A 24,709-nucleotide genomic window follows, 5' to 3' on the forward strand; every position below is an offset into this window, starting at 1 on the left:
CAAGCAAAGAGTCAGCCTCCCAAAAGCCCTGAGAGCCTTTTAACCTAATGAAGACATACAGAATCAATACTTTATTTATTCAAATTCATTGAAAAACCCCAAACAAACAAAACCAGACTCAAGTTACACGTGCCACTTGCTCTGTGCCTTTTTGTTAACAAAAGTGAAAATCAGTCCATGATCTCCAACTGTTTCTGGAACAAGTGGCTCCACTTCACATTTAGAGATAATAGCTTGACATTACAAATACTTTTTTCACTGCATGAAAACTTAATACAAATTGCTTAGGTATTTGATGCTAAATACAGAACAAAAACATTTTCAACCTTTAATGATTGTTAAAGAGGACCTCAGTTATTTGGAATGATGTCATACATATTTTATATGCATATTGTATAACTGAACCCAGTATGGTCCTTCTGAAATGTTTTTAGATATAAAAATAATTTACAGTCATAGAGTGAGATGATCTGTAGAGAAGCCTTGCCACACATTGCACAAGAAGACATGAATGTAAAGTCTAATGTAGAGCTGTTGTGACTCCTTTTTTCTTCTGCTTTGGTCAAAGCCCTTGAGTAATTTCCCAGTTATTTTTCATTCAATTTGACTTAATTCTTGAGAATTCTTACTTACACTTTTACACTGACATAACAAAGAACGCCTTCAGGCAGGTGTTAGGTGTTAAATTTACACAGCCATACATACAGCAAGCATTGTATTATGCCTCCTGCACAAATGCAGAAAAATGTATTTCCACCTTTCCCTCTCCCACCAGTGCTTTATCAGTCTTTGTGAAATGTAACTCTACTTTCACTTACTCTGATGAAAATCAAGATTTATTTCACCAAGTCCGATAATATAAATTGTGCTTAAATTTGACTAGAAACAAGTTTCACAATTAAATTAAAATTAAATTCAAGCTCCTATTCTCTCACTAGTCTTGCATTAAAGTACTTGAAACTTCTTTCACAGGTGCTCACATTGTTTTCAGAGAAACCGGGTATAAAATAACCTTGTGTGTCAGGAATAATATCTGTCTCCATTTCTACTGCAATTTTCATCTGAGGATCCTGAGGTACTTTTTGAATATTCATTCAGTCTCACTGTACTGCTGAGCTTCACTATGTACATTGTACTCTGAGGCACAGAGAAGTAAATCACAAACCAAGGACACAGTTCTGATTTCCTTAGAATTATTAGCAAGTTTAATATGCTGTTAGTGTCAAGTATTGCAATGCAGCTCGAGAATTCAGATTCTTTAAGCCATGACTCCAAGCCAGATTCTCTTATACACTCAGAGCAGCTTTTCCTGGTTTCTACACCAGGTGATATTTTGCTCACAGTTAATGGCAGATATTGTTTTGTGCAGAACAAATCTTGTGCTCTTCAAAGTGCTAGAGTGGGACTGAATATACACAAGGCACTGTTGCTCAAATAAATAAAGAAAAACAACAAAACACTATATAACAAACACCAGCAAATCCATTCACTATATCTGAGGTTTATGTAATCCACACCTGAATTAGTCTTGAGTATCGAAATCTAATCAAGAGATTCAATAACAAAATGTTTTCCACCTTCCATTTGTAGGACTAGAATTCATTGTGCTGATAAAGTCAACAGGAACACAATCAATGCACCTGAAAAAATGTCAGCTTTAAACTAGTATGTTCTGAAATTGCTATACATTAGATTTTACATTCATGTCTTCTTGCGCAATGTGTGGCAAGGCTTTTCACTAGTGCTGCATGAGTGATTCATCAGAAACAGATATCAGTGTCATTATGCTCGCATATCCAATTTTTTAACTTATCAGAGACGACCAGATACTTTTTTCCTTATTTCAGAACTATATTGAAGGAGGTGATTCTCCCCCCCAGTCTGCCCTTGTGAAACCCCTCCTGGGGTACTGTGTACAGTTGTGATGTCCCCAGGTAAGAACTGCATGGAACTGTCAGAGCAAGCTCAGAGGAGAGCAACACAGCTGAGGAGAGGGCTGGAGCACATCCCCTGTGAAGACAGGCTGAAAGAGCTGTAGCTGCTCAGCCTGCAGAAAAGAAGGTTGAATGCAAATCTCACAGCAACCTTCCCTACAGGGAAGCCAATGAGAGACCCTTCATCAAGAACTGCAGTGACAGTACAAGAAGTAAATAAAGGGTGGCACCATGGAATTTTCTGAAAAATCCCTACAATAGGAACAGTTTGGTCCACAATCAAAGCTGTTTCTACTTAGAAGGTAGGAAAACATACACACACACATTTTGTTCACCAAGGGAATAAAGCCACATACAAATCATAATCATACGCAATAAGGCGCTGTAAATATTTGTTGAATTTAATAATTACATTTAACCCTCTGTCTTGGACAAACCTTTGCTTTGTGACCCTGGAACACAGCAAAATCTTAGTAAATAAATCAGCAGTTATCCAATTTGAAATAGAAAATAGATCTATAAACACTTCAAGCAGGTTGTTTTCAAATCCAGAGTTCAAATCATAAAACACTTAAGGTTTGAAGGAACCTCTGGAGATTATCTAGTCAACTTATATTCAGTTGTGTCCATGTTACAGGAATATTAATAACCAACATATGAAAAATTTCCTGCCTTCATCTTAGTAAACATGATTCTACTTTTTTCCCCCTACAATAGCAAAATGCATCTATTTATGCTCCAAAACATTACACTGCTACATGAAGTCAAAACAACTGTGCAGTTTGTCCAGAAACAGAATTTCAATAAAGCATGAAATCTTAATGGGACTTAATAATACCTTCCAGACTGATAATTAGTTCTACTATGGTCAAAATTAGACACTATACTATCCATTTTGTTGCTGAAAATCCATCGTAAGTCCTAAAAAGTCAATAGATGTATGACAGTCTATATTAGTATAGATGAGACATGAGGGTCCATAAAGGTCATCTCACCAGGGAGTGGACTTAGGCCTAAATTTCCTGTCTAAAGTCTCCAAATAAGGGAAGACAGAAATCCTAATATTTCAGAACATTAGAACCTTTTCCAGGTCCTTTCTTCTGAAGCTTGCAGAGTACTAACACGTATGTGAAATCCATTCTTTTTTTACAAAGTTTTTTGAGCTAATAAATTCTCAAGGCAAGATTAAGATAAAACAAGAAAAAAAAAAAAAAAAAAAAAAAAAGGAAAGAAAGAGAACCACTCACAGTAGCCTGCTGCTTCTCTGCTTTCTCAGCTGCCTCATTAAGCTGCTTTTGAAAAGCTTCCTGGAGAGATTTCATTTCCCTAGGTTATTGAAAACACAGAACACAAACTTCAACACAAGTGACCATTAGGAAACACTTATTCAGATTCAAAAATGGACCTTTAATTACTCAGAGTAGCAAACGGATGTATTTGTCTAGGAGTCTCACAAATTAAATCTTAAGGATTCCATGAAGTATTGTGCCAGTGCAAAACATAAAAATTATCTATGATGCAAAGTAGCCACTCTTTATAGCTGCTGAATGGCCTGCTGTGCAAAACATCTGCCAGTGCATAATTTCTAACAAAAATGACTGGCACCAAAAAAGTGAGGAAAGCAGGCAAGTGAAAATCCCCTGACATCCAGACATACTATTATTAATAAGAACTAGTTTATACCTGCTTTAAAATAAACAAATAAACCATGCTCTGATAAAATTCAACCTCATATGGCATTTCCTAGGGACAAACAACAAAAATTCCTGTAGAAGATTCTGGCATAAAAAGAAAGAACAGGATAATTGCTTTATTTGAATCAAGTGGAAACCCTTTGCATTACTGATTCAGTCAGAGACTTTCTCCAAATTGTGTGAGTTTTCTACCCACAGCATGTGGCACACTTTGGAGATGGAGCAAAGAGGTAAAATGACATATTTCGTGACAGCTGTAGAGCTTTTGGAGGATTGCTGCTTGCATGGATGAACTCTCAATGAAAATCAGGCCAAAACTGGATTTCCAGACAGTAACGTATAATATTTTAGCCCTGTGAAAACTAAACTGAATGGGAACCAAATAATTTTAAAAGAACTTACTACCTGCTGGATCATCTCTTTTTTTAGCTGATAACCCCTACTACTTTAAGCAATTTTGGCAACACTAGTACAGAACAGATTTAACTGAAAAAGTGATTGAGCAGCATGAAAACAACACACCATCAGCACTAACACATGCCATCATTTCACACTGTCGGTGATACACAGATAGAATAAAACTGGGGGCATCAGTCAGTGATCAAGTTTTACTTGCAACTTGGGAATTATTGAAGAATTTGCACAAAATGAATTTTAAAAAAATATTTTGAAGTCAGCAGAACATTTACTTACAAAGCTGAAATTCTAGTACTCTAAACTTTACTGCATCATCCAGCATTGTAGAATATAATCAAATTCACACTCAGACCAAGTCTGCAGCTCATGTTCATTCAAAGAAAGATCATAACATTAATACTAGGATATATTTTGAATTCTGGCTTTAATGAAACACATTTAAGCATAATTCTTATCACTTTTCTTCATTTACTGCAGATAAAAGGAAGCCTGAGGAGCCTGGCAAATAAACTGTGAATTTTCTCTAGTGAAATTCTATGAGGAAGATTCCCTGGCACATTTTTAATACCTCTTTCATACGTTGAACTTTTACACCTCTCTGGAAATTAAATCTAGTAAATCTGTAAACTGCTGGCAACAGTAGTAGCCCCAAAGCATTTCCTTGTAGTATACTGTAAAAACATTTCATTTTCTGAATGATGGAGTGGGCTGCTCAGCAGTAGATTGCACTGATCCACATTTATTTCTGGGAACTGCTCTTGTGCAGAACACTCAGTGTCTGGATGCCTCAGAAGCAGAAGTCAACATGTATTTTTGGGTGGAACTTGAGAGACTGCAAGTGGTGATTTACAGAGGAGATTAGAAAGAATATTTGAAATATGTAATAAAATTTTCTTTTAGCAGACTCAATTTTCCCACCTGCAACTAAGATCTATTTACTAATCAGTCCATTAATACTTTTAATCAATTCATGTCTCAATTTCATAAAAGAAAGCTGCACAACAATCAAACTACCACAAAATTGCATTCATGCATGATGAAGGATTTTTTCTGTGCTGAGATGTACACCTTCAGTCACATCAAAACCACATCAGTATTTAACTAGGACAGTAGCTAAAGTCTTTCCTTTATGATTTAATATATTTGTCTGGAACACCTGAAAGATTGCTATGTATCACAGTAAAAATAAGAAATTCTACTGGTACTGTATTGCAGACCTTATATATTGGGTATTTAAGAGATGAAGGTAATTTTCTCACAAGGTTTCTATGTAGCAATGCAATTCCATAGGTACTTCCATGGGTACTTCTACAGTGAATGTAGAGGTAAGACAGCCATGGAATTTAATTATCGCATTTTTAACAATAAAGGAAGTATGAACTTAATTTTTCTTACTAAACATTTTTCCTAGGGAGAAATATGAAGTATAGATGCACTCATTATATACTATTTTTCCAGCAAAAGTGGCCACTCCATTAGTTATGTTTTCTAGTTACTGAAATTGTATTGATGTTGCTCTTTGCTGGGCTGAATTTCAAGAACTAAGAGACACAGAATGATGAGACTTAGTTGCAATGAAGCACTGGGGAAACTGAGACTAAGGACTAGGCTGGGAACTTGCATTCCCACTGATGGGAACTAATTTTTCAGGTGCTCAATGAATTTGAAATCATTAATACTTCTTTCTCTTTCTAATTCCATTCATCACAAATATCCAGTGGAAGTACTCCTGTTTGCCCATGGACTAGTGATTTTGAGTGTCTACACACAAACATTTAATTAAGATGTTTGAATAAATGTCATCATCGCCAAACTTAGGGATTTCGACACTTTAGTTATTTAATTTTCTAAAAAGCCTGAATTTAGTTTTTAAGGAATACTTCATGACTAAGTCTTCCTTTAAAATTCAAAATGCCTCTCTTCACAGATATTTCACCATACATTTTCCTACCATATGTCCAATATCAGCAAATCCCTCATTTGTTTCAAAAAGAGTATTTCCTGCCTTTACTGTACTTTTACAATTAGCCAACTCTGGAATACAGCAGTGTTTATCAATCTAGTACAAGGAAAGATGGAATTTACTAGTCTGACAGCTTTTAGTCAGAAAATGGAAAGACAAGGAAGGGAGGGAGGGTCTTACCTTTGGTTTTGGCCCAGTTCCAGAAGTTTCTGTACATCACTTTTGGTTGATGCTTCATCATTTTTTAAAGACTGATAGCAACAAAAAAACCCCAAAACTGTATTAAAGAGATCCTTTTTATTAACAATCTGTGAAAATATTTAGCACTCATTCATAAAATAGTGCTGGTGAATTGCAGACATTACCCCACTTAAGAAAATTGGAAGAATACTCTGATTTTTCTTTACTGTAGCTCAAACACAGTTAACTGTACACAGCTGTATATTTTTCAAATACTAAATGAGAGATAAATACAATAAGCATATTTAGAAACAGACCAAAAGCATTAGAATTTTATGACCAAGTAAGTGTGTATATACAGAAGATAATACCACAGCTTTTTGCCCATTTCAAGATCTCTGTAGTGTTGAGTCTAAAATATTTCACAGTGTAATTTTGCTGAATACTACCTTCAACTGTGCTATATTCTAAAATAAATTTCCTACAAGGAGAGCATATTTCTCTAAAAAGTAGGAAAAAAGCCTACAATAATGGTGATAAAGCACTCAAAAAAACCCCCAAATTAAACTCAAACCAAAAATCCCAAAGATCAAAGGATTGAATAATTAAAACCAGAGAAGTCTGGAACATAAGAAAATATAACATAACACAATGATACAGCACAGCAGTGGTGCACACACACCACTAGTATTCTCCTGTGAACAGACAGAGTGCTTCTTCTCCTTTTATTTTTCCCAGCTAGCTTACATCAATGAAGACAGAGATGCATTGTCAGAAAAATAATTCCCTTTAAAATGGCATGATATACGGAGACCCATTTCAACTGATAATAGTCTAAGTGTTTTCACCAGGCCAACAGACTCTACTGGGAAAAGACAGGTGCTCCCTCAGCTGAGTATCAGGACCTCCAATCCAGGGAAGCATTTTCAATCTAGTTTTTCCTCTGAGGAGCTGATGTGAGTTCAGAGTTATTTTACTGCCCTTTCAGCCTAACCACAGCATCCAGAAGTAAAAAATGGAGAGAAGCCTCAGCTCTCCCCACAGGCTCATCTAGCACAGTTTGTCAGCTGAACTTGTAAAGCAATGCCCTACAGCAAACCCAACCAGACTTTGGAGATGGCATGTCACAAAGGTAAACTGAGCAGCTAAATTAAGTTGAGTGCATAGAATTCAGCAGCAAAGATCCAACCTGCAACAGCAAAGGTCATCGTTTGCAGCAGCTGCCAGTACAAATGTGAGTCAAGAGGCCAGCTGGAAATATAATTGGGATAGCAGAAGATTACATATTTTAGTTAAGATATTAAAGTTAATTAAGAAACTAAGTTAGCTAGCAAAGATCACATAGCTTAGTTAAAGAGTAACAAATATATTGAGAAAGAAGAGCTAGAAGTGACAAGGATAGATGAAGCAACTGTGAAGAAGCAGAGACCATAGAAATACCTTGCCTCAAGAATAGTCCAACAGTTCAGAGAGGCTTGGGCCATGACCAGCAAAAGGTCCTGCTAACTGGCCAAGGGTGAAGAGCTCACCATGAGGAAGATGGCTTTCTTCCTCCCATATCCCCACTCCCCTGCTTCAAAAACCCAGTTAAGGGAGCACCACTGAGTAGCCACAATGGATTTTCAGCTGATTCCAATACAAAGTGGGCAGGTAATGATTATGTGTTATGCCTCCTTAGAAAGCACTTGGATATGTAAAACCTCTTCTGTATAAATAGAGGGCAGGAGTCTGGAACTCCTTGCACATGTATTTGGAAATTATTCCACATCTGTCCACTGCAATAAAATACCCTTCTTTTAAACTTCAATTAGTTGAAGGGTTGTCTGTCTGTGCTTCGAATGTGTGTCAGCTCCATTAATACTGCATATTTCTTGTCATTCCCTTCCTTTTCCTAAGTTCTATTTTCATATTTTCTTTATTTTTATTGAGTTGACAAAGGCCCCAAAACATTAGTATGAAATTTTCCATGAAGCCATCAGGTTTATGCTAAGTGAAAGATCAGCAAAACAAACAAAATTATAATTATACACATATTTAATAAATTTTAAAAAGAAGCACACCAATAAAAAAAAGGTTGAGGTAAATAAGTAATCTTCTAGAAACTGAGACAGAGTCTAACCTGGAGGTTTACTTTAATTCCCTGAAGTTCTTTAGAAGTCTTTAACAGTTGATGAAGTATGTTGCTCCTCTCCTTAAAGACTTCTTTCAGCTGTCTTTCCAGTTCTTCATAGCCCTGTCTAACACAAAGAATAAAAGCATAAGAAAATTTCAAAACATTTCTCAATGCAAATTTAAACATATCTTTCCTCATCCAAATTTAATTTATTCCAACACCCTGTAAAGATTTCAAGGGGACTATGTCCCCTTGCTCACCTGTAGAACTTATTTTTTCCTAATACAGATGAATAGAGGTTTTATGCATTGAAATGATGTCCTGATTCTGAGTGAGCAAGAACATTTACTAGCTGCCATTTTTATGAATAATAGAAGAGCTGCCACAAACCACAGAAAAGTGTAATAAAAGAATATGAACATAATTATTACACAATGTCAGATGGAGTATAGCTGATATAGCAATAAAATGTGTAATAATACAAGCAAGCATTAGCAAAATAGGTGTGATTAATGCATTGATAAGAACAGCGTGCCATTTTTGTAACCTAAGATAAGAAAATCAAAGCAGTTAAAAAAGTTATTTTTTGTTTGTTGTTTGGTTTTCATCTATCATTTCAGTATCTGAGTTCAGCAGCTGCAATTTTTACTGATCTGCAGGCCACACCAATGCTTATCGCATTTGGTTCCTGTTTAAATCATGATGTTTGCCAGGGCTCACTACACCCAGTCACTCAACTCTTGATCAAGACAAGGTCATGACATTCTGTGACATGGACAAAGGACAAACTAAAAGAAAAACAACAGCTGTATGCCATACCTGCATTTGGACGCTGATTCCATAGCTACTTCATCATTAAATGACTTGGAATAATAAATAAACATCACTGCCTTCACAAGTTCACCCTTTTCTGAGACTTTATGGGAACTACAGATAGAGGAGTTATTTTTCAAAGATACCCATGTAATATATAATGGAAAGCATTACCAAGAGCAAATATTAATGTTTCTGTCTCTTCCCACTATAATAATGCTAATAAATTTAAAAACATTATTTTCTGACTATATCACGATGCAAATTACATTGGGAGGGAAGAAACAGCTAAATTTACAACACAGCAAATGCAAATGAAGTGCTAAGCTTATCACATTTCAGTCAAATTTGTGTTTGCTGTTGAGAAAATCCTTCTGAACTGCTGAAATGCAGCTAAGCTAACAAGCAGATATAAAAAGCAAATACTGACAACAAATGCCCAGCTCACTTCCTCCAGACTTCCCTTTTTCAGACATTAACTCTTCCTGCAGCAGATGGCTCCACTGGCAGCCACATCTGCTATGTTTTCTGGATGGAGCTAAATGGAACTTCACTCCTCAGTTCTTATTTTTATCAGGTTCCCAGTGACATAAATGCTTCTTGAGCAGCACTAAGAACTATGTGAATTAAACCTGCTCAGAGAATATGTAACTTACAGAACAGCTGTGTCCATATATTTATTTGGGTTTCTTGTCTTCTCCTTCCACATCTCCTTGGAATGACATTTCCATTGCTAGTTCAATGAAAGAAAATGCTACATAACTAAATTCTTCAGCAAGACAGCGAGATGAAGTTTCTTTGAAGGAATGGTACATGAACATGGCTGAAATTTACAATATATGTAAAGGTCATGGTTCAAGATATTATTTCTCCAGAAAAATCTCTTCCTTCACTCTGTATTCATCACATTTTTACTAGATTAATACTGAACCATCCATAACTTCATTAAATTGTCTACATGTACACTTTTTCTTAGCATGACTGTCACACATTTTTCTACACTTTACATTGGCTTTTGTGATCTTCACTTAAGTGATCTCCAAAATAACCAAATGAAAATTGAAAAGGATGGAATGTGACATTACTGTAACAATGCTGAAGTATTCTAAATTCACTCTGAAGAAATTTCCCACATTATCAGCATTTAAGTTGTCCAACACCAGTCTGCAAGTGTTACTGTAGAATTTAAACTTTTCTAAATGCCCCAAATATCAGATTTCATAATTCTATACTTATGATTAATTTTCATACATGAAATTAATATATAATTTAAAAGAAAAAATTCAATTCAAAAGATGTTCAGGAATTGAATTGAAATTTGAGCAACTCTAGGTATAACTTAAAAATCCTCCTAATTCCCCAAAATACAAACAAAGATTCTGGAAATATTTACAGCAGCTAGTTTGCATATATTCTCATCTCTGCTAAAGCTGTGCTCCTGTGCAATAAATGTAGAGGTTTTCCTACACCAGGAAGAAAGGTAATGGTCAAACTGCATTTAAATATATCTAATGTTAAGCAACTTATTTAAATAGCTTACATCATTTATTTTGAACCTATATTTAACTTCCCTCTGATAATGGCTTAGTCTTGAGGGAGATAAAAATGTTAATTTAAACAAAAAAACTTTAGACAACTGAGCTTTTTTTGCCGATGCTGTGTTACAGGGTATCACATACCAAGCCCCAGGAATGACTGACAGATCTCTTATGAAGCTTTCAGGAGGCTGTAAAATACACACTCCTGTTTACTGCCACACATCCCAAGAAAGTTAGAGAACAAGTTTAACCTGTATAATTCAACAGCAATTTTGGGTTTATTGATTTAGCTCCCACCTGAGCTTTAGAATGGTTTTCTCAGGGGCAGCTGCAGTGTGAGATCACTCACCAAGGACAACCCCACTCTTTTTCAGTGATGTGTTTTGCCTTGTAGCATCTATACTCAGATATATAACTGCTGTGGTTGGACACTGGCCAAATGCCAGGCACCCACAAAAGTCATTCACTGGCTCTCTGCTGCTAGAGCTCGGCAGAGGTAAGAGGAAAACAAAAATCAATAAAGAGCCCATGAGTTGAGGTAAGGAGCAGGAGAAAACTCTCTAAGGGGAAAACAGGTTCAAATTTAATGGTATAAGGTAAATTAATTATTAAGAGTCAGAGGAGGAGTGTGGGAGAGAGTTTTATTTCCAACAGGACAGCTGTAAGTGGTTAATTTGTATATAAACTTTATGTGCATGCAGCCTTTGCTTTAGGGCTGTATTCAGAAATCTTTTATTTCCTTGAGAGATCTTTGAATAGTTCCCTACTCCTGGTTTCCAAAGATATAGTCAATTATCATCCATTATCAGTCACACTGGAATCTGTTTTTTGAAGTCCAGTATTAGTTTCATATAGTTAAAGTGCTTTAATGCTCCTGCTTTTAATGTAGCCCAAAACTAAAGCAATTATCATCAGGGAACCCTGGGTGTTCCAAAACTGATGTTCAGAACATCATTCATGGTTCATTTTCTACTGCACAGTCTGAAACACTTTGTGAAGTTAAGACACCTCAGCCCACATGATTCAGAGGGGGGAAAAAAGGCAAGAAAAGGAAACACATTGCTGGTTTGTGTTTGCATTTTTTTCTTTGTTTTAGCAGAGGGAGGTGTGGGGTTTTCTACCTACATTTTTAATTGCTTCCAGCAAAGAACAATCTACTCATCTAATGAACTGGAACTCCTCCTGATAAATGCACTATTCTCATCTATGTATTTAAGCTTGGCCCTGTAAATCCCATTTACGATTTGCACTTTAAAAAGTCTTTGGCAAAGCTATCTGTTTATGTAGTGTAGATTTTTAATTAGAACAGCATAAAAAATATTTACATTAACAGACAAAATTGAGTGGAGAAGGAGAAAATTCTGGATCTGATGGCTTCAAAGATGAATCTTAGAACAGAACATCTTTCACAGACATTATTTGTGTCCAGTGACAAACTCAAGGAGGAAGCTTTCTTTACTCTGTAGTATTTAGGTATTAAAAGCAAGACAGAACCTACCCCTGGTGCTATAATCTCTTGTTAAGATTACAATATTTTTTCCTATAAAATTTAACTTGCAGGATTTCCATTGCAATCCAAATCCAGACGCAGCTTGTGCCAATTAAGTCCACCCACAGTGTTCCTCAGCCTCTTTTTTCCAAATGCTTTCTCTGAAAGTTGAAAACCGGAAAACAGTTGGAACAGCATCATATTTAAAATATTTGTGAGGATGACAGGTACAGAGAGCAGAACTCCACAGCCTGGAGGGCTTTTTGCAGCCCCTCTTTTATCTACCAGTGGAGCAGAATTGCAAGGACATCATGGAAGAAACAGGAAAATGAACCCTTATTTAAGAAATAAAAAAACCCCATGTCTGGCTCTCTTTTAGCAAGTATTGTCCATTTTATTTTTATGATGCCGAGCACAATACTGTTGCCAGTTAAAAAGATATTTTTAAAGACTAACAGATGATCTAGTGTTGTGTTAAGCAGGTTTTCTGCAGTTTCTTTTTGTGGCTCTCAGTTCACAAAATTCATATGCGCTGCCTACAGCCTGCCCAATTAGGCACATCACACTATCAAGGAATACATTAAAAAATTAACTGTCCTTCAGCAACTGAACAGAAAATAAAAATGCACTCTATTCAGGAGCTAAGAATTTATTATTAATTTTAAACTAAAAGGTGCAAAGGCTAATTTTTTTAATCTGTTAAATAATGATTAAGATCCTGGCTGTCAAATAATTTGTACATAAACTCACCTGTTCTCACCCTGTAGGTTCCAGAGGTACAGACTATTTTTATTACTGTTATAGTTAGCATTCCAAGTACACTGGACAACCATGAATTGACATCGAATATGAATTGTATGAGCAATTTACACCTCAAGGAACTGAATTTTCTGTTATATATGGCTGTTAGCTTGAAAACAGAGTACATCATGATTTCCGTGGCAGTGAAGGACACCTTCAGAGAACTATCAAACACAATGAAGGAGGCAAATATGATACTATGCAAAATATGAATCTATAAGCTTGCTTTATGTTCAAGCAATTATGGTGTGGAAAACGTAGGAAATGTAAATCAAATTCTCTCTCCTTTTTTTTCAGTTAAAAAACCATGGATTGACAACAGGATAAAATATAGGCTGTATTATTTCATGCCCTAAAAATAATTTTTATAAACAGTTTTAAGTTTAAAAAAGAAGCAAAATCCATGATAGGAAAGCAGAAGCACCACTAAGATGACAGTCATATTTTGCACCTACATTGACGAAGGAAAACACAAAAGTTTCTGACATATAGGTTTAAAAGGTGTACCTAAACTCTGAACTTAGGAGAGAGCAGGTTTGTCAATTACTTTGTTCTAGATCTCTAACCTGTAACAAAAAACCAGCTTCGTCCCAACATTGACCTAGAAGCATTTATTTAAAGTATTACTGATCTACCAATCTAATCTTTATTTTCTGTTCTGTGCTGAATACACACAGTACTAACTTGAAAGAGAAAAGAGGATCAGCATCTATCAGGTTACCAAATTAAAAAAGGCAAACTAAAAGAATGCAGAATCATAGAATCATCTGAGTTTCAAGGGATCCATAAGGACCAGTGAGTCCCCAAGAGTCACCCTCAGCTCCTGTCACTGCAGAATAAGGAGTTCAACACAAAGTTAACAGGGAAAGTGTTTCACTGCCGCCCCAAAATGTTCCAATTTATTCTGAAGTCTCCAGCTACACGATATTTTTCAAATATGACATTATTTCTAGTACTGTTCATCCTTGTATTTGAGAGAGAGAGACAGAGGAAATTCTCATTTATTTAAATACCTAAGGAGTCCCCTCTCCTTTCTAGGAAACTGTTCATTCTGCTGCCTGCTATCAGGCTTTCCTTGAACACCCTACAGTCAGTAATGAGACACTAAAATTAATATGGCAGGAATTCACATGGAGAAGAAAGAAAAGAAAATCTAAAATAAAAACATAGACTGAAGGAAAAGAAACCAGCACCGAACCCCACAACATAAAGTACACAGAGGTTTAATTACTTAGCTCAAGAAATTTACTTGAATTAGATGAAGAAACCTAACTCATCAATCTTTTCAGAGCTTTGCCAATACCACATTAAGTAGTTGCCATAAAAAACATAAGATTTCATCCATTTCTTTGAAATAATGCCTACCATTTTTATCATTAATGAGCTGACCTGTTTATTAATGATAAGATAAACCTTGAGGAGCATCACAGGAAGTATATTGATTTTGACATTCAACACCACCTTTTGCCCTGTGTGCCAACCCTCAGGAACTGCACAAGAACCATTAGAACAAAACAACAGATTTTTTGCTAGTTTCTAAATTCAATAGGTTCAGAAATTATACAGAACAGACATCTATAAACTTTGAGAATTCAAACTGAAATCCTGTTAATTTACCTCTCCCATTATCATATTTTGCCCTTTCACCTCCTGATGATTTTGCTCATAAATTCTCCCCAAAACACACTAACAACTTAACATAGTACTGGGATTATGCTAATTGGATCCTTATAGTACCCCAGAATTAAACTTACGCCTTAGATAATCAGAACTAGACCATGTACAAGACTAGCATCTAAATGCTTTTTCTAAATACAGTAATCAAGCTGACCAAATCACCACAGGTAACCCTAAAGCTATGTAAACTGGTAGATGTTTGCTCTGACAGCTAAAGCTGCTTTAAAAAAAAAGTTATATTATATATATATTACTCATCTTGTAACACCCTTCCCTACCTTTTATATTAAGAACCAGAGATATCTCAGTAATATTTCATCATCAGTAAATCACTGTATCCTCTCCTTCCATTCCCTTTGTTGAGATGTGTAATTCACTGTTAGATATACATGAACAAAAGCTTTTTCCTATACAACCATCTTCCCAGATTTCTGCAACAGAAAGGAGGTCAGGGGTTGAACATAAGTTCAGAAGCAATTCCTTTACTGAAAAAGCTCTAAGTTTGACATGAACTTATTTTATAGGTTATTAGAGGATCCAGCTTAGAAAAAAAAAGCAAACTGATTTTCATGCAGCACTCAGCCATTGAAAATTCAAGTATCTTTAGCTGATTCAAGAACACACCGAAGCAGAGATGTTCTCAAATTTAATAATTAAAACATCTTCAGAAGTACTTCAGTTGACTGACTTTGATTCTCACCCATGAACATAATATTTGGATGGGCATAAAACACTTGAAGACCTCTGTTAATCAAATCAAGATGATATTCTACTTCTGCAGATTCTGAATTTGCACAGAAGAATCTTGTTTCAAGCCCTTTGTCCTTCATTCATTTTCCTTTCTTAGGATATGCTGACATTTTAAATTCAACATGATCATCTTCTGCCAGTGTCTGGGAGTTCTGCATTATGGGAATGCTGGTATTCTGCAGCATTCAAAGAGAGAAATGCACATGATAATAAATAATTTCATAATATTTCACATAGACTCTTCATCAGAACCAGTTTTTACTATACTTGCTAACATTTTTTCCCACTGGGGGAACACAATTACTTTGTATGTATGTGTATATATACACACTCAAATACAACCACACCAATAACTACATTTATGTCAACAATTTATGGCTACAAAATAACACATTTATGTCAAAGGATTTTTATGTATTTTGGAAGTGCTGACACTGCTACCACACACTTCCCATCAACCTGCTAAATATTTTTCTTGTTTATGCAGCGATTTTCAGGTACATCACGGAATCCCTCAAAATTGTTTTTTTCTGTTTTCATTAAATTAGTTTTTATAAAGGTGCCCATTACTAGTCCTGGTACCTGCCTTGAGTGTTCTCAATTCATATTTTGCTGACAGGAATAAAAGACTTGGCTTTTAAATAGTTATTCCACATTTAGGAAAGGAGAAAAAACACTGCAGTATTTGAGAAAGCGCATCGTAGTCTTTAAAATAGAACCAAGTCAAAGTAGAAGTATTTTAGCTATGTGACTGCACATAACAAAAATTAGTTTCTCTCCCCTTTTTCAGTCCTTTAAAAGTATGAATTCAAGTTAAAAAACCATTTGCCCAAAAGACATATAGAGATGGAAGAAAGGAAAATAAAGGGTCTGAAACAAGCCCAGCAAATAAACTGAGAGCACCCAAAAGGTGCTGGTGGTGATTTTGAAAGCAAGTGGTGTGGTTTGAGAGAAAGTGGGTTTTTTGGGATGCTGTGGTCAGAACATAGATATCTCTAAATATTTTTTTCCTAGGGACAACAGTCTACATCCTCATGCACGTTTCAAAATGGCTGTCACACCTAACACCTTCCAGAAGTCACAAAAGACAGGAGATACAGGGACACTTTTACATTATTCCAGTAATTTTTTCTGACATTTTGGCCAGTGACAACCTTTAACAGACCAAGCCTTACAGCCCAAAACCAACAAGACAACATGATGCTGCTACTACTCCCTGCTCCTAGGGAAGCAGAGATATGCTAATTATATCTGGGGCTAAATATAAACTGTGATCCTTTCCTAGAATGCTCATCAAGCACATTACTGAGCTGTGGCACACCATCAAGCTCTGAGCCAAGGCTATCTTTAAACTGGTTGGTGTCACTTACCGTGTAAACAACCAAAGTCAATCAGAACATCCTGACATCCTGCTACAAATTAGGAAAGGATACATCTTAATATTAAAAAAATTTAAAATCTTAATATTTAGGAAGCAAAGTGAGGCATTGAGAATTTAACTCAAAAATAATCTGATTATGTTAGAGCTTGTAAATACCTAAACACACACATTCCCACATACAGGTCCCAATGCTAGGAAGTTTGTTTCTAGTTTCTAAGTCCTCTCCCTCTCCCTCTGAAAAACAGACTCTCTCTAAAATATGATTCAGACAATTCCTCAAGAAGATTTTTTTTTCTTAATGATGGATGGCTCTCGATGACTTAATGACATTGCTTTCACAACTATGTCCTCTGCAGTATCAAACATGCTTTTTTAACATTCTACTGAAATGCAAGAGATAAACACAGTAGGACACAACTTTAGAATGGAAGTTTAATAGATTTCCTTTCCTTTCAATTTTCAGTTTGGGCTTTTTTCTTGGTTTTAAACAAATATTTCCAAATATCCTTACTCCTAAATGCTGTGATCTTCAGAGCTTCTCAAGTCCCTGAAGTTTCCACAGTTACTATGACTGCTAACATAAACTTCAACCATTGCTACTGCTCCATTTATAAAGCATTATTTTATAAATATTTAAATTTTATAAATGTAAATATTTATAAAATATAATAATAAACACACTTCAGGCAATGATGATGGTTGCATATTTTCATACTATTTTTAAAAGGAAATAAAATAGCATCATCAAGGAGCTTGTGCAATAGAAAGGAGCACAGTGGAGTTCAAACACTTCAATACATTTTATGAACAACTAAAGTCAAAATATCTCTGGATATACCAAACAAATAAAATTGAAACATAATGCTGTCCTGTCTTTTCCATATTGCCAATATTATTACACTTAAGACATGTAACCCTCTCTCACCAAACCAAACCAAACTCCCAATGAATCAAAGAAAGAAACCACAAAAAAAAAGAGCTTCCCACATTGCTCTATTTTTAATTATGCATTTAACTTTTTAATTGTAACCACTTTTTAATTGTAACCTGAAAACTTCTTCAGAATATTTATTAAGCTCCTGTTAAAATTAATATGCACATGTAGGAAAATATGAAATCACTGTCAAGTTATCACCTGGCAAAACAGAAGAGATGAAGAGATTTTTGCCATTCTTCATCCCTCAGATAAGATCTTCTATACCCCAGTTGTTGTTCCATAACAAACAACAACAATATATAGGAAATTCCATTTTTTCTAGTACCACAAAATTAGAAAACTGGCAATATTTTAATATTTAATCATGCACATGCGTGAGCAGCATAATTTGCAATTAATTCACGCAAAACAAAATGCACCAACAATTAGGTGACCCAGTATCAAAAAATGTAGATCAGAAGGGTAAAGCAGCAAATGTGTGACACAGTAACAAGTACAAGTTAAATACTCTATAGTTAAAAAGAAAATTATAAAGGACATCGAGTCTATGAATAAAATCCTCCGCCGTACAGCAAGACAAAGAGTTCTGGAGGAGAGTAAAATCACAGATATTGTGCTCCATTTCAGAGAAAAAAACTGAGAGGGGCTGAGAACTATTTTCCTATGCAAGCACACACGTCTCATCAGTGCAGAAACTGGAGTGTAATGCCTCATGAAACAAATATTTCCTTTGCCACCATTTGTCTCGTTGATCAGCACTTCCAGGAATTTGCAGTAGAGATGAGAACCCATAACAGATCAACCAGAGAGGAAAAGACTTGCAAGTCCCTTTAACAGATTTCAATCATTAAATACTACAGAACTCATAAGGGATGGTTGTATAAGTACAAAACAGGGTTCAGCTCAAAAATAACTGTCTTCAAGGTTTAGCCATTCCAGAAAACACACAAGAGAGAAAGCTAGGATACATCAAGAAAGCAAATTTCCTGATTCAAGTTGAAAGACTGGAAACTATTCAATAGTGCTGTATTTTTATTTCTACTACCAGTGAACAACCTGCATCCCTGAGCTTGCTGCTGAGAAACTTTTCCCCAGAAGAGGATTAAAAAAAAAAAGCAGTAGGAATTACAGAGGGCTATGCATTTTATCTCCTGAGGAGACTCAGGAAAAGTACCTTGGGAATGGGTCGAAAACTGCTTGTGTGTCTTCTGCAGACAGATCTTTCTCCTGCAGAACTGTGATGCTACACTGGGAACAGAAAAGGTTACTATAAAGGTCTCAGTAAATCACTAATAAATAAATAAACAAGCAGGAAAACAACCTCTACCATTCTCTAGTTTGTGCACTGTACAAGGAGATTTTCCATGCTTTTTTAGTCAGCTTGGACTTACACTTATTTGTGTTGACATAAAACCCAAGAGCTGTACCTAATATTGCTATGTAAAAGCCCCATTAGTCACAGACACAAAGACTTTCCCTCTTCCAAATGGTCACTTTGTCTTGAATTCTTCCTTCATTTTAATGAAGGCACTACACTGCAGCATAAAATTGAAGATTCCAGTTTTATAAGTACCTCAGAATATAGATGTTCTGTCTCCATGGAATTCTCACCTCATGGCACCGCTAAGTCTCCTTCCTGGAGTACTGCATCTTTTCCTATAGAACTTATTTGTTACTCCTTCCAATGCCCAGCAGAAAAAAGAGAGGTGATAAGAAGTTTATTACTGAGTATGATCTTTACCTTGAATTTCTTATCTGAGCAGCTCACATCTACTGTTTTATCACAGATTAGAAACATTAAAAAAGTAATATCTGTCCAAGCATAGCAGCATTACCTTTCTTCCAATATATGAGCTATCAACCTTACATATGACCTACGGAACTGATTTTTCTTTCTCTCTTTTTTTAAAATTCTTTTTGCATCTCAGAGGTAATAACAATACATATATTTTATATATATACACATATATATGGAATAATATTAAGAAATAAACACATCACAAACAGTGCTATTGTTTTTATGAGATAATATATTAAGGAACATGTTTTCTTAATGAGCCCTTTTCTGCTAATAAATATGCAAGAAATTGTACAATTTAGTATGGGAAAGCTAACTAAAATCTATAAATGTTACACACAACTAGACCTGAATAATTCATTAACTATTTAACACATTTCCTAAAACAGCAATGCAAATTACTGTTATCGCAGAGCTAACCCTAATTTTTTGTTTTGTAAAGGGATTCCTTTTTTCCTCCCAGAATCTGAAAGTTTAATTGCCAAGTGATCAACATGGAGGTTTGGTAGCTAAATCAGCTGAAGGATATTTAGGCTGATACCATGCTAGGGGCTCAGATGATGAAATTGTTCCATTGCATCAGATACAACACATTGCAGCAGCTGGAACAGCTGCTAATAAAGTCCAGGGTAAGGAAGCAAAAAGGGCCTTTGCAGGATATCCACAGATGTTTAATTCAGCCTGTGGTGAGATGTTCAGGTTCCAAGGGCACTCATGGGGACAGCTTTACAGTTCCCTGAACAATTAGAAGGGGTTTTAATAATGTTGGTTTTAGTTTGAGATGAAAAACATAATACTCCTCACTAGTATTTTACCTGCATGACCATGTAATTACCAAGGATGTGCATCTGTTCCTCTGGTGACAGACTGCTAGGAAGTAAGAAATCTTAGAAAAATCCATTTAAGTTTAGAAATTTTGACTACACAGCTTTAATACAACTGGTGGTAAACTATCTAAATTAAACGTTAAATTATTATCTGGGCATTATCATCTAGATGGCAGTACTCAGTTAATGTAAAGTGCAGCTCCAAGTTCATTTAGCCTTCACAGTTTCTTGATACTGCTGAATGCCCACATCATTCTGCTTTCAAAGTTATCAATAAGAAGAATTATCAAGTCAGTTAATAGTACAGGTCTAGAAATTGGACTTGGAATTCTCCAGTGGAGCTCCAAAACCCAGGAAAGGAAAAATGCTTTACCAGTACAGACTACAAAGCCCTTTACCATAACTGAGCAGAGCCACCAGAGCAGTGCATCAAATTCCTGCCATCTGAAAACCACCACAACCACAAAGGTTAGTTCTGGTGCTGTGCAAGCTGCAGCCAAGAGCCCAGAGCTGGCTCCAGACAAAGTCACCTGGGCACAGGTACACAGGGTAACTGCAAGGCTCTGCCAGCAGCAGCCACAACGCTGCTGTGCACAGAGATCCAGCTGTGAGCAAAGGAGCCTGTACAGACAGGAGACACAGCACACTTAATAGCTCCTGAAAGTTTTCTGGCTCTCAGTCCAGCTAAAATCACAGCAGATAACACTAGAAATGTATTTGGAATTGGTTTGCCAAGTCCATACGTGGACCTTAATGTCAGACTGGTTAATGCAGCAAATGAAAGACAACATCCAGGAGCATCTTTCCCTTTCTTTTATCCCTGTATTAAGACAGACTGTTACCAGCTGATCCCCTCTCCTTTTTCATGTCAACACCAGTGAGTATGTATAACCATCCAGAGAGAGAGGAGCAGGGTTTGGATAAAGTTGCAGTAAGATTGTTCCTTGATATTCCCCGTACACAAACACATACAAAAGGAAATGTATGTCTGCCAACAAAGAAGCATGACACTGTTTTCCTGTAAGATTTAAGTGCTGACTGCTCATGAAATTGCTGACACCAAAGAGCAGAACTCCTCCTATTTAAGTAATTTCAATCATTATAGCTGTCCTTTCACTCGAGATATCAACCTGTCCTGTCATCAAAGAAAAAAAACAGATCAGATAAAACAAGATCAGTCAGTTTAGAGTATATAAAAAAAGCTCCAATTTTGTACATTAAAATCCGTGGTCCCCTCACTTTTCTTCCAAATGACTGAAAGAAAAATACAAGCAACGGCTAATAGTAAATATTAGTATGGATACTAATATCATACAATTAAGACTGAAAATTATTTAAGAATCTGTAACAGAAATGGGTTGAGATACAGATACAGTATTTTCCAAGATCTGTCTCATGATTAAAATCAAAAATACATTGATGTGTTAAACTTCAGAGTTCATGCTTCATGAAACTTCAAGGGATGAACTGCTGCTTGCCTAGTTTTCAGGTTTAGAAATACCTACAACTATTATCCTGGTTGACTGATTTACCTTGCAATAATTAATCATTATTGTTGCTATGCACTGGACAAGACTAAAGCCCTTCTAACTAATGAAAATATCTTCCAACCAGATCAGTCCTTCATTCCTTTCAAAGTAAACTAAATCAACATAAGATAAACTTTAAAGGCACATGAAACTTCTTCTCCTACATTACCTCTACCTGACACTAGGAAATTACTAAGATTTTGTGGGCTCTTTGAAAACTTGCACAAGATGATGGTGATTCCAGCTTTCAAGTGGACCAGGCATTGGGAAAATGTTAGTAAGCTTGGAAAACATCCCAAAGCTTCCTCTTCATTTCATACCACCCACAGGAAAATTCTATCATGCATCACAGATGGCTCATAAAGGATGCTAAGCCATTTCTGTAAGAAGAGGTGTTCAGACATTACTTGAAATTAAAGAAGTTGCATCTTTGGAAGAGATCCAGCATTTACAGAGTGTTTGTTCACAAGTTCTAATTTGCTTATTCTGTAAGCTGTGTTTCACACCTGGCATGTCCAAAAGTAAGAAAAACCATCATAACATACAGAAGTGATTAAAACATTGTTGGATATCACCCATAAAATTATGTTTTTCAGACACTAATAAACATTCACAAAAAAACAGAGCTGATGCCTTTTTCAAAGTTGATTTTACATATGCTAAAACTGCCAGTATGCCTATATGTCATATCTACATATATATCAAATATATATGATTCTAGATAAGTCATTCTTCTGATGGAAATTCAAGAGGAAACTTTTCCCTTCAATAAATCTGCATTCTGAGCTCCTACCTTGATCTTCTCTTTTCATTCTTTACCTCTGCGTCTCAGAGCATGGGTCAAAACTTCCAAACTTTATTGAAGCTTTCAGTGTTTCAAGATGCAAATGCAAACTTTTATTTGCAACTGCTGTTTTGGATAATCTCACTGACACTGCATCAATTCGTTAATATGATCTACTTATGTGGGGTTTTCTGAAGCTACCTATTACTATCTTCCTCATGAAAGACAAAAATCTTCAGGTTTTGCTGAATGGCTTTTGGTTTAACTAAATTCAGCTGAATTTTTCAGTCATTAAATGACAGGCAGCACAGACCTGGACTTTTCACTCTCATGGTGTAATATTTGTGTATGTATTCTTGATATGCAAAAATATCAAGAACAAAGTGACCAAAGACTGCAGTCTTGGTGTGCTTGAGCAGAAGTTGACTAATGACTGCCGAAAAAAGAGGCAATACACATCAAAGAGCATCTCAGAGTAAACAAGAACTTTCTGTCACTCACTGATAACTTTTTTGAAGGAATTTTGGTGTGAACAACTTGATGCAGGCAGTATAGAGTATGCACTAGAATGAACAGAACAAACCTTGAGTCTGAGAAGAGTTTAGAGCATAAATCTGCATTATCGTACACCTGCAAAATTACATCTATTTTGTATAATGGTTACTGACTGATATTTTACTATTTTGGGAGAAAGCATTTCCTGCAGTACTCAAACATTTAGGTCCTAGAAAAATAGGGGTGAAACTTAATAAGGAGAAATCCATGAAGAAGTCACATTATTATAAAAGCTACATAAAGTCTGTTCAACTTTGTTACTAATGAAGTACAACAGCTAACTACTTCCCACTAATACAACTGCATTAGTCTTACTGACTAATGAGTTTGAATTTACAACAAGCACTAGCTAAGACTCAAGAGATTTTTCAGGAAATGTATACGAAACATTTGTCTTGTCTAGTCTGTGATTTAAGATAAGAAAAGTTTATAGCTTTTCAAATACGATGAAAGTCTAACTGAAGAAAGGTGGCACAATCTTCAATGGAGTAAGGCGCCTCATTGACAAATGTATTGTTATTTCCGAGCCTAAGAGATTAAAGATATTTATTTTTGATTTTGTTTTTCCAATAACCAAGGTTCGCAGGTAAACAAAGAGAACTATTTCTAATACATACAGCAAAAGCAAGATAAAGTCTCAATTATAATTTACTGTGAAAAAACTTAGAACTCAGGTATTCTTTCCACTTTACCATCCAAAATTCTATTATTGATATTAACACTATATTTATTTGCTCAGCAGTAGGACCGATAGACTGAAGTACTGACATTGCTACCTAGGCACCTGTAAGAAAGGCTCATCTCCACATACTATGAAAAGTAATTATTTCTGCCCTACACTGTTTAACAGATAAAACACACAGGTGACAAGCGGCCCAGAGAGACAAGTGCAGTCACTTGCCCAAGGTTATACAGCAGGTCTGCAGTAGAGCTGAGGATAGGAACTGGACATCTATATTTACTCAAATAAGCTGATCCAGTGTGATAAAGTAAATGTGTCCTTTATAGAATTAAGTTTTTGATAGGTGAGGAAATATTTCCACACCATGTCCAGGATAAGCAGTCATCTTCTTTCTCCGAAAGCTGGCGGTACAATGACAGCTCCAGTTCTTACTTTCATACTCCATTTTATGAAAGTAAGAACTCTTTCATAAAGGATGTACAAAAATGACAGTTTCCTTGCATGTGAAAGGCCACTGACTTCTGAAATAATTACATTGAGGAGGATTACTTATTCATAACATTCGCCAAAAAACCCATGCACTGAGTGTCGTTCCTAAACTTTCAGGATTTAGATCTCCCTATATACTAAAATTATAGGGGAGACTGCTTTAATAAACTAACATCTCTATTGCTTTTCTTTAGAGGCTATTACCTGATTATAACAGCAGTTAAAAAAACACATTACAAGTGCCTTCATTTTTAATTAGGTGCCAGTTTAAAAAAGAAAACAACCACTCCAAACCAACAAAAAAAAAAATCCTTGCTAACCACAGCCATGAGAAAACTCTTTCAAAAAGAAACTGAAT

At 35.7% G+C, this 24,709-nt stretch overlaps 1 protein-coding gene across 1 annotated transcript in view; it reads right to left on the bottom strand.

The window, feature by feature from the left end:
* LUZP2 (leucine zipper protein 2) overlaps window positions 1–24,709 on the bottom strand; it is an 82,854-nt gene that overhangs the window by 38,701 nt on the left and 19,444 nt on the right. The window contains exons 2-4 of the mRNA XM_058026513.1: window positions 8,308–8,425; window positions 6,189–6,259; window positions 3,182–3,260 (exon numbers count right to left, since the gene is read on the bottom strand). Coding sequence (XP_057882496.1) covers window positions 3,182–3,260; window positions 6,189–6,259; window positions 8,308–8,425 — 268 coding nt within the window. The remainder of the gene's footprint in view (window positions 1–3,181; window positions 3,261–6,188; window positions 6,260–8,307; window positions 8,426–24,709) is intronic.

The sequence above is a fragment of the Melospiza georgiana genome, chromosome 6, assembly GCF_028018845.1.
Source record: "Melospiza georgiana isolate bMelGeo1 chromosome 6, bMelGeo1.pri, whole genome shotgun sequence".
NCBI lineage: Eukaryota > Metazoa > Chordata > Aves > Passeriformes > Passerellidae > Melospiza > Melospiza georgiana.